Genomic DNA, 17,881 nt, shown 5'->3' with positions numbered 1-17,881 from the left:
AGGCATAGGTCCATGAAGGGTAGTTTTCTGAGCTCCGAACTTTGAACATCTTTAAAGAAAGGGCAGGGGAAACCTGTAATAGAACGGAGAGGAGTTCAACCCTGAGGGTAAGGAAACTAAAGTTAGGCCTTGTAGATTGTGTTCACACTCAGTCGTGAGGAACAGCCATTGGCTAGCTATAACCAGGGGATTGGGTTCCGCATATGACTGTGCATGTGGTATAATATGAGATCAGAGATAGCCTGAAAGAGGACCTTCAAATTCTTTTTCTTTCCCTCTCTCTTGTCTCTTTTTTCCTCTTTCCACCCTAAAATTTCTTTCTTTTTTCTGTCCTGTCTCTCCAACTCAGTCTCTTGCTCCACCATAGTGTCCCTCATCTCCCTTTTTATTCCAGTTCCTGAAGAACTCAGACTTCTTTTTTTATTTTTTGTTTTTAGGACGGGTTTCTCTTTATGTTCTTTTCTCCAGTCATTTTACCTCACTCATGGCTCTGTACCTTCAAGGGAAGGCAAGCGCCTGTTACTGTTAAGGGGATATATTCCTGTCCTTATTCCTGCACTCTCTCTATCCCCCCTGAACTTAATAGCTTTGTAAAGATAGTAAGGTAATTCTACAACCTCTGGATTCACTTCAAACCTGCTCTAATTCTTTCACTTATCTAATCCTCTTGTTCTAAGTCGAACCCCCCATCCTAAATGGTAAAGATGCCATATTGAAAAGAATATTCACTGCAAACATACTATGAGCTGCTTCTTGAAATTAATCTAATTCACATGAGTTAAAGGTGATACATTAATGACTACCATAAGTGGTCAGTTGGCAAGCTGTGCCTGATCCTATTGGGCTGCTGAATGTATCAATTGGGACAAAGAGTGGTGATTGATTTAAAGAGTTGTTTTCTCTGATATTATGAAAACGAGAATGTCTATGAGTCATTAGAAACTCAAAAGCTAAAACGCAACTATATTAGGAAGATTTAAGTAATACCCAGAAATTAAAGAAGGACAACCCAACAATAAAAATAAAAATGAGAAAACACTTAAGCAAGACACAAAAACAAATATCCAGTTCACCAATAGCAAATAGTAGGACAAATGAGGATGAAAAGTCTGATAGTGAACCAACAGGACTCCCTGGACCCATAGCACAGGAGGTAACAAAATTGATCAATCAGGCTCTAGAAAAATTCAAATCAGAAATAATTTCCCAGCTAGCCAGAGAGATGATGAGCAAAATAGAAGTCATGATTCGAGACTCTAGAGCAGAAACTGAGAAAAAAATAGATGAGCTCAAGACTGTGATAGAAGCCATGAAGACTCAGCATAAGAAAGACATGGAAACAATGAATGCCCAACAGAGGAAAGAAATGGAATCCATAAAACAGATTCAAACAGATATCCAGGAGATTAAAAACTCTATTGAAAGTGTACGAAACAGAATAAAAGATTGCGAAGATAGAATTTCAGATATAGAAGATAGGATAGCAGTCAGTGACCGTGAAAAAAGAGGTCTATTAAAAACAGTAAGGGATCATGAGAAATCAATCCAACAACTCCTAGACGATACAAAGAAAAATAACATAAGACTGATAGGAATTCATGAAAAAACAGGAGAAAACACAAATGATATAAAAAAGCTCTTCACAGAATTAATGACAGAAAACTTCCCAAACAGAAGGGAAGAATTAGACATACAGATAAGTGAGGCATATAGAACCCCAACTAGCCACGATCAAAAAAAATCTACACCTAGACATATAATAATCAAGATTCCAGAAATCCAACAGAAAAACAAAATACTACAAGCAGTAAGAGAAAAGAAACAAATCACATGCAAAGGGAAGCCCATTAGAATCACAGCAGACTTTTCAACACAAACCCTTAGGTCAAGGAGAGCCTGGAGTGAGGTATTCCAAGTCCTAAAAGAAAAGAATCTCCAACCTAGACTTTTGTATCCTGCAAAACTCTCTTTCAAAATAGATGGGGAAATAAAATACTTCCACGACAAAGAGCACCTGAGAAATTTCATGAACACCAAACCAGCACTGCAAGGAATTCTAAACAATATCCTAGAAAAGGACAACGAAATTCACAATAACATGAGGCCCAACAGACCAAATCAAATAGGCAAGGCAAGAAACTAAAAGGAGATGGGAGAAAAAGTAAAAAGAGTCAACAAATGGACAAAAACATGACAAGAATAAGTCAAAATATATCAGTTGTAACCATCAATGTTAATGGCCTCAATTCACCAATCAAGAGAAACAGATTGGCAGAATGGATTAAGAAGCAAAATCCAACAATATGTTGTATACAAGAAACACACCTAGTGCAAAAGGAAGTCCATAGACTGAAAGTGAAAGGATGGAAAACAATTCTCCATGCGTCAGGAGTCCAGAAAAAAGCAGGGGTAGCAATCTTATTCTCAGATAAAGTAAATTTCAAACCAAAACTCATTAAGAGAGACAAAGAAGGACACTACATCCTTGTAAAGGGAACAATTCAAGAGGAAGAGCTGACAATCATAAACATATATGCACCAAATATAAATGCCCCCAACTATATAAAACAAATATTAAGTAACATGAAAAACCAAATAAGCACTAATACAATTGTAGTGGGGGATTTAAATACCCCACTATCACAAATTGACAGATCTACTAGGCAGAAAATCAACAATGAAATAATAGAACTGAACCAAGCTTTGGAACACATGGACTTAATAGATGTTTATAGAGTATTCCACCCCCAAAAACCAGAATATACATTCTTTTCGGCTGCACATGGATCATTCTCCAAAATAGACCACATACTGGCTCACAAAACAGGTCTAAATAAATGCAAAAAAATTGAAGTCATCCCCTGTTTATTATCAGATCATAGTGCAATCAAACTAGACATCAATAGCACAAGAAACTATAGAAACTTCACAAGCACATGGAAACTGAACAACACTCTCCTAAACAATCAATGGATTACAGAGGAAATTAAAGAAGAAATTAGACAGTTTTTACAAATAAATGAGAATGCCAATACAACATACAGGAATCTTTGGGACACAATGAAAGCAGTTCTACGTGGAAAATTCATAACATTGAATGCCCACACTAGGAAAACAGAGCGGGCTCAAATAAACAACTTAACGATGAAACTTAGACTCCTAGAAAAACAAGAGCAAGAAAAACCCAAAGCTCGAACAAGAGAGGAAATTATAAAGATCCGAGCAGAAATCAATGCAATTGAAATTAAGAAAACGATACAAAAAATAAATGAAACAAAGAGCTGGTTTTTTGAAAGAATAAATAAAATTGACAAACCCTTAGCTAATCTTATCAAAAAAAGGAAAGAAAAGGCTCAGATCCATGCAATTAGGAATGAAAAAGGCGAAGTCACAACAGATCCGAAAGAAATCCAGAGGATCATGAACACCTACTTTGAGAACCTGTACTCTAATAAAATGGAAAACACAGAAGAAATGGACAGATTTCTAGATACTTATGAATTACCAAAGTTGAACGAAGAAGATAAAAACATTTTAAACACCCCAATCACAATCAGTGAAATTGAAAATGTAATTAAAAACTTACCAACAAAGAAAAGCCCAGGCCCTGATGGATTCACTGCTGAATTTTACAAGACATTTAGAGAAGAACTACTACCATTACTCTTCAAACTTTTCAATGAAATTGAAAGAGAAGCTATACTTCCAAATTCATTCCTGGAAGCAAGTATCACTCTGATTCCCAAACCAGAGAAAGATACAACCAAAAAGGAGAACTACAGACCAATCTCCTTAATGAATATAGATGCAAAAATCCTTAATAAGATACTAGCAAACAGAATACAGAGGATTATTAAGAAGATCATCCATCATGACCAAGTCGGATTTATTCCAGAGATGCAAGGGTGGTTCAACATACGAAAGTCAGTGAATGTAATACATTATATTAACAAAGTCAAGGACAAAAACCATATGATCCTCTCAATAGATGCAGAAAAAGCATTTGATAAAATTCAACACCCATTCATGATAAAAACCCTGCAAAAAATTGGAATAGATGGTCTATACCTCAATTTAATAAAGGCTATTTATGAAAAACCATCAGCCAACATCATATTGAATGGCCAAAAACTGAAAACCTTCATGTTAAAATCAGGAACAAGACAAGGATGCCCACTATCGCCACTTCTCTTCAATATAGTTCTGGAAACATTAGCCACAGCAATTAGACAAGAGAAAGAAATTAAAGCAATAAAGATAGGAAAGGAAGAAGTTAAACTATCATTATTTGCTGATGATATGATACTCTACATTGAAGATCCAAAAAACTCCACCAAAAAACTTCTAGACTTAATTGACAGATTCAGTAAAGTATCTGGATACAAGGTGAATACCCAAAAATCAATAGCCTTTCTATACACAAATAACAGACAGACAGAAAGAGAAATAAGGGAAAAAATTCCTTTTACAATAGCATCCAAAAAAATGAAGTATCTAGGAATCAATCTAACAAAAGAAACAAAAGATCTCTACACTGAAAACTACAGCACTCTGAAAAAAGAAATCGAAGAGGATATAAAAAAATGGAAAGATATCCCCTGCTCCTGGGTAGGAAGAATCAACATAGTGAAAATGGCCATACTACCGAAACTGCTATATACATTCAATGCAATGCCAATTGAAATTCCAACACTATATTTCACAGAACTAGAAAAAAGAATCCAAAAATTCATTTGGAACCACAAGAGACCTAGAATAGCAAAAGCCATTATAGGCAACAGTCACATGGCACCAGGTGTAACAATTCCCAATTTGAAACTATACTACAAAGCCACTGTGATAAAATCAGCATGGTACTGGCAAAGAAATAGGCCTGAGGATCAATGGAACAGACTGGAAGACACAAAAACAAATGCAGATGTACTCAGCTACCTCATCTTCGACAAAGGAGCTCACCATCCTCAGTGGAGGAAAGATAGCCTCTTTAATAAATGGTGTTGGAAAAACTGGATATCAACCTGTCACAGATTAAAATTAGACCCTTATCTTTCGCCATGCACTAAATTAAAATCCAAATGGATTAAAGATCTAAATATTAAAACAGAAACATTAAACTTGCTGGAAAGTAAGTTAGGCAGAACTCTGGAAGACATTGGTATAGGAAAAGACTTTATGAACAAATCCTCAGTAGCACGGGAACTAGCAGAAAGAATCAACAACTGGGATCTCATCTTACTAAAAAGCTTCTGTACTTCAAAAGAAACCATTAGCAGAACTAAGAGACAATCTACAATGTGGGAAAAAATTTTTACCAGCTGTACCTCAGACAAAGGACTATTATCAAGGATATATAAAGAACTCAAAACAATCAGTCCCCCCAAATATAAAGACCCGATCCAAAAATGGGCATCCGAAATGAACAGACATTTCTCATACAAAGAAGTGAAAGCAGCAAGAAAATATATGAAAAAATGTTCCACATCACTGGTCATTCGAGAGATGCAGATGAAAACAACACTGAGATTCCACCTCACCCCACAAAGAATGGCTGCTATCAAGAAATCACACAATAACAAATGTTGGCGGGGTTGTGGGGAGAAAGGAACCCTCCTCCATTGTTGGTGGGAGTGCAGACTAGTGCAACCACTATGGAAATCAATATGGAGATACCTCAAAGAGCTTGGACTGGAGGTTCCATTTGACCCAGCCATCCCTCTGTTGGGTATCTTTCCAAGAGAACTAAAAGAATCATATCACAGAGAAGTATGTGCACCCATGTTTATAGCGGCACAGTTTGTAATAGCTAAATCTTGGAAACAACCTATTTGCCCATCCGTTGGAAACTGGATAAAGAAGTTGTGGTTTTTCTATAAAATGGAATATTACTCAGCCATAAAGAGCGAGAGAATAGATTCATTCATAGGAAAATGGATACATATTGAAGATATACTCCTAAGTGAAATAAATAAGTCCCACATGTGTAAATACCAAATAGTTTCCCTGGTGTGAATATTCTGCAACAATGCATAAGATTCTAATAAGATTACTGACATTTAGAAATGGGAGGAAAGGAGCTAAAGGTGTAGGGAAGGTGTGATACGTAGGGGAAGAACAAAAAGGGAAAAGAAAAAAATGTGAGAGAATGAAAAGATGAAAATAAAGTGTTTGTAGATGGGGAGGGGAGGAGGGGGTGAAGGGAGGGCAGAGGTAAGGGGAAAAAATGAGAATCAAGACTTGCCATGTAAAGGTACATGATCCCAACAATGAATGTAACTGTACTGTATCCCTAAATGTACCAATAAACTCAATTAAAAAAAAATAAATAAATAAAAAAGAAAATGAAATACTGGGAAGATATTACATTGTTGACAGATATTTTGTATCAGATAATACAAGCTGTTTTAAATAAGTCTCAAGTGTGCATATTGAAGATATACTCTTGAGTGAAATAAATAAATCACACATGTGTATATGCTGAATAGTTTGTTTGAAAAATTATAGTGGTACATGAGATCCTAATGAGATAAATGACAATGTGAAATAGGAAGAAAAGGGCTAAAGATGTAGGGGAAGTAGGACGGGTAGGGGAAAGGAAATAAGGGAAAAGTAAAAAATATGACAAAATGAAAAAATGGAAATAAAGTATTTGTAAATAGGGAACAGAGAAGGGGGTGAATGGAGGGCAGGGATAAGGGGAAAAAATGAGAACCAAGACCTCTCATGTAAAGGTACAAGATCCCAATGATGAATGTAACTATAGTGTATACCTAAAAAGTACCAATAAACTTATGAGAAAAAAAAAAAAAACAACAACAACAAAAAATTAATAATAATAATTACTAGAAACATTCTATAAGACCATGTCAAAACTAAGTAACTTTTTCTTATGATGTGATAGTCATAGATATGATTAAAGGCCAGGGATTTAGCTCAGCGGTTCGGTGGCCTGCCTTGCAAGTGCAAGGACCCGAGTTCAATCCCTGGTACCAAAAAATAAATAAATAAATAAATAAATAAATAAATAAATAAATAAATAAATAAGATTAAGACACTATTAGACTGTTTTAATTCTAGTTTGCACATAAATGACCAAATTCATAAAACTGATTTTTACAAATCATACATGAAATTTCTTTGCCTCTATTTTTCCTATCAATAATAAAAACAAAGTTTTCGGGGGTCTAGCTCATCAGCACTGCACCCACCTTGCAGGCACAAGGTCCTGAGTTCAATCCCTGGTACAAAAAAAAATTTACTAGAGCTTACTCTCCTAATCTGACAAACTACAACCAAATGATAATATATAGCCTATGGAGAATAAAATCATTAATTTCCACTCTAAGAGCCCTTATATTCAGAAAGCAACCACTGTTTTGTAGTACTATTACCTGCAACCCACGATTTTTTATAAAGATGAAAACATGCCTGGCAAGCATGAGGTGTTGAGTTCGATCCCCCATACCAAAAAATGATATAACCAATTACCAATTCACAGCTGTGAGAACCTAATGCCATATGAAAATGACAGTGTATTGCTAATGGGGGACCCAGTTCTTTTCCTTTGAAGTAAAATAAAAAGGGTATGTAGTTGCAAATTTTATTGCCAAGGAAACTAATTTACTTGTAGATTTAGATTCAAAGATTAGCAAAAGGGTATTACACATCCAGCAGTCTATATAAAGACCATAAAACAATATATCCAATTTGTTGATCTCTTATGTGCACAACTGAATCAACCTTCTCTAGAAGGCCCCTTCGGTGAGCATAGGGACAAACCTACCATCTGTGCCATCTTCCCGAGTGTGGCCAAGTCAAGTCTCTCCCTTCAAAGAGTGTTTGACTGCTCCCTGACTTCTGTGCAAGGCCAGGTCAGAGCAGTAGCACCTATTCAAACCAAATACCTGTTGTGCTAGATTCTCACAAAGCAAGGGACAGCCAAAAAGATCTTTCCTCCCTCATGAGCAAGCTCTGTCAGGCTTTCTACCTGGCCTTTGAGGACTGGAGTTCGGGGCCCTCCAGGTACCACAATGAGCACCAACCTACAAATAACAGCCAACTACCTTCCTCAAGGATCTGGTAAGGCAGACAGAAGAAATACAGAAACCATAGAACCTGCCCATGGAAACCAGGTATGGCGGCACACGCCTGTAATCCCAGCACTGGGGAGATTAAGCAGGAGGATCACTGTGAGTTCAAGACCAGCCTGGGTTACATACTGAGTTCCAGGTCAGTCTCAACTATAGTGAGACCCTGTCTCAAAAAACAAAACAGAACAGAACAGAACCTGCCCATGGAAATACAATTCCTCTCAAATGTAATAACCAGATGAGAACCACTACTACAACAGCAGCCTCTCAAAAGCATTTCTTTATTTTCCCCATCCAGTACCAGGAATCAAACCCAGGACCTTGCCCTTGCCAGGCAGGTGTGGCACCCCTGAGCTAAATCCCCAGCCTAAAAGCATGAACTTACTTGTTTTGTCTCTGATGATGTCTGGGGTACCATCTCAGCGTCTGACCACAGAAACTTAGTGTACTCACTGAGAATACTGTCACTGACTCCAACTTAAGACATGCTTAAGCTCAGCTGTCAGGCAAACTATAAGATTGAGCTGTCAGTAATAAGATGTTAATTTAAAGGGCCTGAGATTTAGCTCAGTGGTGCTGCTGCCTGCCTTGCAAGTGCAAAGTCCCAAGTTCGATCCCCAGAACCAAAAAAAAAAAAGTTAATTTAAGCAACAGTAATGTAAATACTGCACATAGCTTCCTCTTCCTGTAAGCAAACTGTAAAAATGGTTCATCTGCTCTCTTGATCCAAAATATCCAACAAAAGCACACAAAATGGCTCAAATCTTTGTGCTCATTTTAATAACAATGTGAAACTACCCAGGCCATCAAGGGTATTCCAGAAAGCTGAGGCAGGAGGATTGCCTCATTTCAAGGCAAGGCTGGTCTAGTGAGTTCAAGGCCAGCTTGGACTACACAAGTGAGATAAACCCTGTCTCAAAAAACAAACAAGCATACATACATACATATCAGCAGTGTGGGTCAGGTGTGTTGACAACATCTGTAATCCCAGTATTCTGAGAGGCTAAAGCAGAAGGATGGAAAGTTCAAACTCTAGGCCTGGTGTAGTGTAATCTCAGCACTTGGGAGGCTGAAGCAGGAAAAACATCACAAGTTCAAGGCCAGCTTGGGCAACATAACAAGAACTTGTCTCAAAATTTAAAAAAGAATGGAGGATATAGTTCAGTGTGAAGGCCCTGGGTTTCAATCCCAAGGACAAAAAAAAAAAGAAAAGGAAAGGAAAGGAAAGAGCAATGTGTGCCATCTGATATTACAATGGTATAGTAGTTATAGTAGTTGGTAGGTGTGCCCAAGCCAAACAAGGGGATTTTTGCCTCTGTGCTTTGAAATGCAAAGAGTCGCAGCTGGCGAATGCCTGTAATCTCAGCACTTGGGAGGCTGAGCAGGAGGATATTCAAGACCAACCTGGGGGGCTACATAGTGAGTTCCAGGGCAGTCTCAACTATATAGTGAGACCCTGTCTCAAAAAAACAAACAAACAAACAAAAAACCAACCAACCAACCAACCAAAGAAACAAAAAGCAAAGAGCCACTGTGCTTACACAGCTCAAGGTGAAGGGAACCATACAGGAGCTCCCCTGCCACACTGAGATGATCCTTAGTTAAAAGGGACAAACTATCTTAAACCAGAATACAAGGATGCACCGAAGAAACTGCAGAAACAAAAACTTATGGCATGGGGATAAATTCAGCATAAAATAAATGCAAATAAAAGTAAAAAACAAAAAACACCAAACATAGTGGCACACATCTATAATTCCAGCTACATGGGCTACTAAAGCAGAAGGATGGGAAGTTTGAGGCCAGCCTCGGTAACTCAGCCACAACCTGCCTCAAAATAAATAGAAGCTGAGGATGTTAATTCACTGGTAGAGCAACTCTGGGTTTGATCCCCAGTACTGGGGGAAAAAATTTATTTTTGCATCCTATGAGTTATTTGATAAATAGCCATTTTCATAATAAAAATTGCTTTGTAATAAATAATTACACTTACATTTTTTGGCAAATTTAAGAACATTTGAGTTTGCTGGGCATGGTGGTGCATGCCTATAATCTCAGGTGATGCAGGGGGATCACTGTGAGTTCAAGGCCAGCCTGAACTACATAGCAAGACCCTGTCCCCCACCCGCCAAAAAAAAAAGAGAGAAAGAGCCTACTAAGTGTGGGACCCATGCTTTCAGTTAAGTATTTTAATTCAAATGTCCACCTTTTTTTATCTAGAATCCCATTACTGGAAAATAGAAAAAAAAAAAAGACAGAAGAAAATGTGTTATGCACAAAGATGTTATTTTCTGTTTTTGTTTTTGGTGCTGGACATCGAACCCAGGGACTCACATGTTAGGCAAGTGCTCTACCACTGAGCTACATTCCCAACCTAAAGATGTTAATTTCAATCTTCATTATCAAAGAAAAAGGAAAAAAAAAATCAATGGCATAACTATGGGATGTCATATTACATCAACTATTCATTATGTCTAATACTTTTAAATAGGAAAAACAGTTGCAAAAACATGAAGCAAAGGACCAGGGATTTAGCTAAGTGGTTCCGCTGCTGGCCTCACAAATGCTAAGGACCTGAGTTTGATCCCTGGTACTCCCCCCCAAAAAAATAAGCAAAAACAGAGCAGAAACATACAATATGACCAACAGGTTGGAAAAATAAAAGACAGGAAAAAAACTTCAAAATGTTAGCATATAAGAACAATGGCTGAAAAGAAAGAACAATGGCTGGAGGGCTGGGGATTCAGCTCAGAGGCACCACACCAGCCTTGTAAGTGCAAGGTCCTGATTTCAATCCCTGGTACTGCCAGGGGAAAAAAAAACAATGGTTGGGCTGGGAATGATGTACCTCAGCAGCACTGTAACTACTGGCAAGTATGAGGCCCTGAGTTCGATTCCTGGTACCAAAAATAAAAAAAGAACAATGGTTATGGCTAGGGGTGGCCTATAAGGTCAGCATTAGGGAAACTGAGGCAGGTGCATTGCCATGAGTTCAAGGCCAACCTAGACTACATAGCGAATTCAAGGCCAGCCTAAACTACATAGTGAGACCTAGACCTTGTGTCTAAAAAAAAAAGTCAAACAATGTTCATTAAAGGGTGGCCCCTCCTGGACCAAGAGCACCAGCATCACCTAGTATGAGAATTTAAGAAATGACAAATTAACCAGTTGCCAGTTGTGTCTGTAATCTCAACACTCAAGAGGCTGAGATAGGAGAGTCCCTGGGAATTCAAGGCCAACCTGGGCTACTTAGTGAGTTCAAGGCCACAGTGAAGTACACAGTGAGACCCTGTCTCAAAAAAAAAAAAAAAACACAAAAAGGTAAAAAGAAAGAAATGGCAAATTCTCCAACCCCACTCCAAACCTACTGAATCAGAAAACTCCAGTGATGGTATATAGTACTCTGTATTAACAAACCTGAGTAAGATCATTCTAAAGTTTAAGAACTACTGTTTAAAGTGTAAGATTATGGATATCTGTTTTCTTTCCCTCTTTGTAACCTCGATTTTCTTTAATTACCTTATTTCTTTCACAGTTCAACTAGTCTTTTTATTAAATAATTTTATTACGATATATACTCTGTGGGTCTACAGGTAAAAAGCTATTGTATTATAAGCACTGTAATACAAGATCTGAATAGCACACTGTTGTAGTTACTTTTCTCATTGCTGAGACCAACAAAATACCTGGTGTCCAAAGTTAAGGGAGGAAAGGTTTATTTGGCTCACGGTTTGTAGAGGTTTCAGTGCAGTCAGCTGGCTCCAAGGCAAGGTGGGATGGCAGAGGGGCATCGCAGAGGAAAAACAGTTCATGTTGTCTAGAAGGCAGTAAAATAAGCAAGGGACCTTAGCAGCTTTCTGTCCCTTTGATACTCTATCCAGACTACCAGGATTAAGGCATGCCAAACTACTCAGTAGACTGATTTAGTAATCATATATCCATAATCCCTGCATCACACACTCTAGATTCAGCCATCTCAGAAAAAGCCCCACCTATGAGGCTTTCAGGGGACATCTAGACAACAAACCATAGTACATACCCCCCCCAAAAAAAATCCAGTGTTTGGTTCTTACAACCAACCAATCCATTGACACTGAACAAGATACCAAATTTAAAGTAAAAAATAAATATATATACATACACATACCAGTCAGGGTGCAAGATAAAGGGTATCACTAGAAAAACCAACAAATCTAAGTTGCTTTAATGCATGCACACAAAGAGGAAAAGAGACATTTATGGGTCACATCTGTAAAAGATATTTTTCCCCTAAAAGCTGAATCTTTAGGCATATAATTTACCAAAACTGCACTGCTGGAATCAGATGTGCTAAAGCTGTGAACGCTTACTCATGTAGGTTCTTACCTAACAAAAGTAAGTACCAGGGCCGGGGATTTAGCTCAGTGGTTCCACTGCCTGCTTTGCAAGTGCAAGGACCTGAGTTCGATTCCTGGTACCAAAAAGAAGTAAGTACCAATATATTTGCCACCAAACTCTAGGCAGGCAGACAAATTCTGAACATTTGGAGTTGCTGAATCTTTTAATTTTAGCTTAAACACCATAAAACTTCTAACATTCATCTCACCATTATCACTGAAAGGCCACAGGAAATAAAATGTAAACCAGATTCCCAGTTGACACTAAAGCTAGTTAAAAGATTACAGAATTGTCTATACTTTGAACACAGATTAAAAAGTAACAAAACCTACTAACTTAGGGATAAAATAACTACTGATTAACAGCAAAATACCAGCTGGGTGTGGTGGCACGTGCCTGTAATCCCAGCGCTCAAAAGGATGAGGCAGGAGGACTGCCTCAGCCTGGGCTACATAGGAGTTCAACATCAACCTGAACTACATAGCAAGAACGAACTGAAAAAACAGCAAAATACCAAAGCCAAAGTCAAAGACAAATGTCTACACTTCTTAATGTTTTTGTTTCAGTTTTGTTGTTGTTATTTTTGTACCTGGAACTCCGGACCTTGTGCTTGCGAGGCAGGTGGTGGAACCACTGAGCTAAATGCCCAGCCCTTGTTTCAGTTTTTTAAACATTTGGGTTTTTTATTTTCTGGTCTTGTTTTGTTTTTTGAGACAGGGTCTCCCTTTGTATTTCAGGCTGGCCTTGAACTCACTATGAAGCCCAGAATGGCCTAGAACTCACTTAAGGCTAGCCTGGGTCACATGGGGAGATTCTGTCTCAAACCCCCCTTCTTGTTGTTCTAACTAATTCCACAAGCACCATGACCACCCACACTGAATTTTTCACCACTAGACAACACCCCCAACACTATGCCTGGCCAAAGGAGGTGCTCAAATACTTGAGGGTTTGAATGTTATAGAAACCGTAGCTTGGCATGGTGGCATATGTTTATAATACCAGACTCTGAGAGGCTAAGGCAAAAGATCACAAGTTTGAGCTCAGCCTGGGCACCCTGGCAACTCAGCTGGACCCTGCTTCAAACTAAAAAAAACAAAGAGCTGGGATGTAGCTCAGCATGAAGGCTCTGTGTTGAATTCCCAGGAACAAATAAAAACTGTGAAGCAGCCACTAATGATTTTGTAAGATTCACTCATGCTGTTAGTGAGAAGACACTGCCCCTTTCTATCACTGTGGAAGCTTTTAAGAGGGGAGCTTACATTTTTACCCTATTTTTGAATCCCTGCCTATGAGTCAGTCAAGTAGCCTTAAAGTGGCATATCCTGCCTTGTTCCTGTGCTTGCTTCCTCCTCCAAAAAAGAGAATCTTTGTAAATTTCCAAATCTTACACCAATAACAAATATGGTGTATGCCAAGTCCCCATTATTACCAGATCCACTTTTCTAGTTTAACCTTAATTTCCCTGAACATTTCTTATACTCTTAACAGGTCAGGTTTTCCTTTCTATGCTTGAAAATGCACTGTGTGAGTCCCATAACCCTTCTCTAGGCCTCCCCAGCCCCCACCTCTTTTGTATGTAAACACACTCTTGTCACACACTCCATCAGCTGTTTAGTAGTTCCACCCCTCCTCCTTTTCCGGGTAGTAACAGAGCAGCCAATGAGCTGCAAGGAGCTGTGCCTGCGGCCTTTTGCCTGCATAGGCTTTTCCAAAACAAGCAGCTTCAGCCTTCAGCAGGGGCCATTGGTTCACGATAAAAGGATCACGAAGGGCTGTGCAACAGGGTGAGACTATAACCCCCACCAACAAGGAAACCTGTGTAATCTGAGCTGTTTGTTCCTCCACTGGGGAGAACTTAAACTGATATTCCTTTAGGGCAAATCACACTTTAAGGTCACTAGAGTCCCAGTTCTCAGACAATCTTAAATAATCAGCGGGTTAAAGATGGAAACCTCAAAGGGTGCCAGGCTGGGAGCAGCACAGGATCACCATCTACCTGACTGCAAATAAATGACCATACTATATAAGACTATTTCACAGGATTTGCGTTTTGGGGTGGGTGAGTGTGTGCGTGTGCATGTGAGTGTGTGTGTGTGTGTGTGTGTGTGTGTGTGCGCGCGCGCGCGCGCGTGTTGATTGGGACATATTCCTACAGCACCCAAAAGTCATGTAAATCAGTTTCTAGGCTCCTGGGGAGGTTTGCACAACCCTCAGCAGAAGATTCAGAAGAGAAACAATGAGTGAGTCAGAGTTTCAGAACATAATCACCCAGCAGATTATTAAGTGCACCGGTGCAAAACACTCACTCCCCGCATAACTTGGGAGTCAGCTCTCCTCCTACCAATCACCCATCACAGAAGAAATATCAGACTCCAAACAACAACTTGCCACTGTGTGTGGAAGAAACCTAGCAAGGTGGTAGAAGGCAGCGGCCAATTAGTTACACATCCTCTTCTCTCCCTACCCCCACACCGCTACTTTCCTACTATATAGGTTCCCTGCCAAGCTGTAAATCGTGGTGGTATAATTATGCTCAGGAGACAGCCAAAAATGGGCTGAAAGAGTAGTCTGCAATGAAACCAGCTATCAGCCACCACACCACGGAAATCATCAGGGGCACCGAGGGACAAGAAGTACTTTACATTCCTTCAGACCTTTCTTTCTACTTCCTCTCCACCATCTTTCATTTTCACTCCCCCCCCCACGGCCTTTCACAATTAATTGTACTCATTCTAGTAGTTGGTTGGGGAATTTCCTCTTAAATTTCCTACTAAATATACCTCACTCAAAAATTGTCGGCCCCATTTGGGCCTACTGATGTGAATTCAAGAGAAAGGAGGCCACAAAAACATCTCATTCCCATAGCATAACACACACAAACACACACAAAAGGAAATCTGAAAATTTTTAACTTCTGAACTACATCTGACCAGGAAATAACAAACATGAAACAAAGATAACCTCTGTCTTAAAGACTGTTACCCTCCTATCTTAGAGATCTACAATTTTAAAGACCTCTGGTTTCTTTTGTCAGCAAGAAGGTGGGGAAGAACAGAAGGCCAGTGCATCTTTGCCTTTCTTCATCTTCTACTAAAAATAAGCTATGAAATAAGCCACTTAGGGGGAGGGAAAAAAAGACACCCTGCTGTTCTTTGTCTGTTTTCCTCTCTCTCCACCCCCCACACCCCGACTCCTAAATTCGGTAATCATTCTAGATGCCACAACTACTAAATGAACAAAAGGCACTGTATGAAAAAGGCATCAGGTCAAGTTAGGCCTCTCTTTATCCTCGATCTTTTAGAAATCTATATATGTACATAATTGGAGGATCTGACATCGATTAAAAACAGCTGGCATTCTCCCCCTCACTCCATATACATTAGGTGGAAATTTGCATTAGGTGTGTGACAGTAACTCAATTCAAGATAAAAATAACTAAGTCTACCACCATCATTTCCTAGTTTCTAAACAAAAATAAAACCTGAAACTGCTTTGTGTAAAATGTACACAGTCATAGCTACAAGTTTTCCTGCAACCTTAGGAAAAGACAACATTACTGGTATCATTCACACATTTACAAAACAATCACAGCCACAAACAGCTCTTAGAGTTGATCTCACTTGTGCCTGGACATATATTTTGGTACACGATACTTCATTACGTGCTCCACTCTAATCCCTGCCAGTACCCCTAAAAATTCTAAACTCCAAACCCTAAACTTAGAAGTTTTATCTACTATCCCTAATTCCTAGCCAAGTTTTCGCTGAGCAAGAAGAAAAACACCTTGTTATTCCTGGAAAGACTATGAAAAATAAAATCGTTCAGGCATCCCCCTCTTTCAAACAATATGCCAAAACTACTTTTTAAAAACTTCAGTAAATTCCATAACTGATTATTTGATCATAATAATAGATCTCTACAAAGAGGTAAAACAGTCCATCAAAAGCAACAGCAAATAAAAGGAAGAAATTCACCTGAAAAATCCAGCCAACAACTTGAGTTACATAAACAAAACCCCGCAACAGGGGGAAATGGTGGGGGGATGGGGGTGAGGCCTAAAGAAACAGGAGACAGGACAAATTCCATAACTGATTATTTGATCATAATAATAGATCTCTACAAAGAGGTAAAACAGTCCATCAAAAGCAACAGCAAATAAAAGGAAGAAATTCACCTGAAAAATCCAGCCAACAACTTGAGTTACATAAACAAACCCCCGCAACAGGGGGAAATGGTGGGGGGATGGGGGTGAGGCCTAAAGAAACAGGAGACAGGACACAGGATTAAAAAAAAATTCCTCGATTTGTCTTAGGAACCTTCGCGAATTTCTCTAGCTGGTCATGAAATAATCTCTGGACTCCAACCAAAACCTCTGCCTGAAGGACTCTTATCAGTTACAGCTTTCCCACTGCAACCTCGAGTGTATAAAGTTGGGGGTTGGCAGGAAGTAAAGGATGTCACTTGGCAAGATCAGGGCAATCAGTCCCCCAGCACCTCTCCCTCATGGGGGGGTGGGGGGGGTTCTGCTTAAGTGGACATTACAGGGGAGTCGGGGAGCTCCTCCATCGCTCCTTCCCAGCTGTCAGATTCACAATATGGAGGGGGGCTTGCTAGAGGGCCTGGGGGTCCTCACTGCACACAACTATAGGTGGGTTAGGCTTTGTCAGTAGAAAGGAAAACTGGAAGGTTCTTCCAGGGACCAGAGAGCTTAAGGAGTCTCTGATTTGAAACACACAGAGCTCTTTATTAGAAGAGAGGCCCTGAGCAGAGTACTCTCTTCCTAATATAGAAAGGAATTAGGGATAAAGGAGGTCGCCGGAGTTACCCCAGTTCAAGAAGCACTGTAAATGGAGGGAATGAGGACATCTCAAGAAAGGGCGCATCTTAAGAAAGGAAGAAAGGCGTCCCTATCAGGAAATTTCTACCGAGTCCCTAAAACCAGAGAGAGCAAACAGGAAAAGAGAAACCCTGAAGACGGGCTCGGTGTTTAAGAGTAAGGCGGGTAATCCTGCCCCAAAAAAGAAAGAAAGAAAAGGACGTCTTGGGAATCGAAAACGTCGTGCAAGAAAAGTCATGGGCTCCACAGGCTCAAAACCCAGAAGCAGCACATATTTCGGGGTGCTGCACATAAAGGGGAGTTGGGAAGGCCCTCGGCCCCTGGGAGGTGCCTTGGAGCCGCCGTCGCCAGGGGGAGGAAGGGAGCTTGGACAGTGGCCCCGAGTGCCCCGGGGTCCTTGCTTGGGTGCCGGGGGACACCCTGGGTCCCCCACGCCACCCCATACACAGCCCTAATGCCCCCTCCACGAAGGATACAGCTTGACCACGTCCGTGTCCATCCGCCTCTTGCCCGGACTGGGGGATGACATGGTGTCGCCGCCGCCTCCCCGTCGCCTGCGCCGCCGCCGCCTCTCTCCTTT

The 17,881-nt window shown here is 39.9% G+C and overlaps 1 protein-coding gene across 2 annotated transcripts in view; it reads right to left on the bottom strand.

The window, feature by feature from the left end:
* Positions 1–17,875, bottom strand: part of Ube2h (ubiquitin conjugating enzyme E2 H) — a 113,158-nt gene extending 95,283 nt beyond the window's left edge. For both annotated transcript variants that reach the window (XM_010633498.1, XM_010633499.1), the window contains exon 1: positions 17,778–17,875. In XM_010633498.1, coding sequence (XP_010631800.1) covers positions 17,778–17,830 — 53 coding nt within the window. In that variant the 5' untranslated portion in view covers positions 17,831–17,875. The remainder of the gene's footprint in view (positions 1–17,777) is intronic.
* Positions 17,876–17,881: the final 6 nt, after the last annotated feature.

Source organism: Fukomys damarensis, unplaced genomic scaffold, assembly GCF_012274545.1.
Source record: "Fukomys damarensis isolate Sample0158 unplaced genomic scaffold, DMR_v1.0_HiC HiC_scaffold_4, whole genome shotgun sequence".
Classification (NCBI taxonomy): domain Eukaryota; kingdom Metazoa; phylum Chordata; class Mammalia; order Rodentia; family Bathyergidae; genus Fukomys; species Fukomys damarensis.
This window is presented reverse-complemented; position numbering and strand designations above follow the sequence as displayed.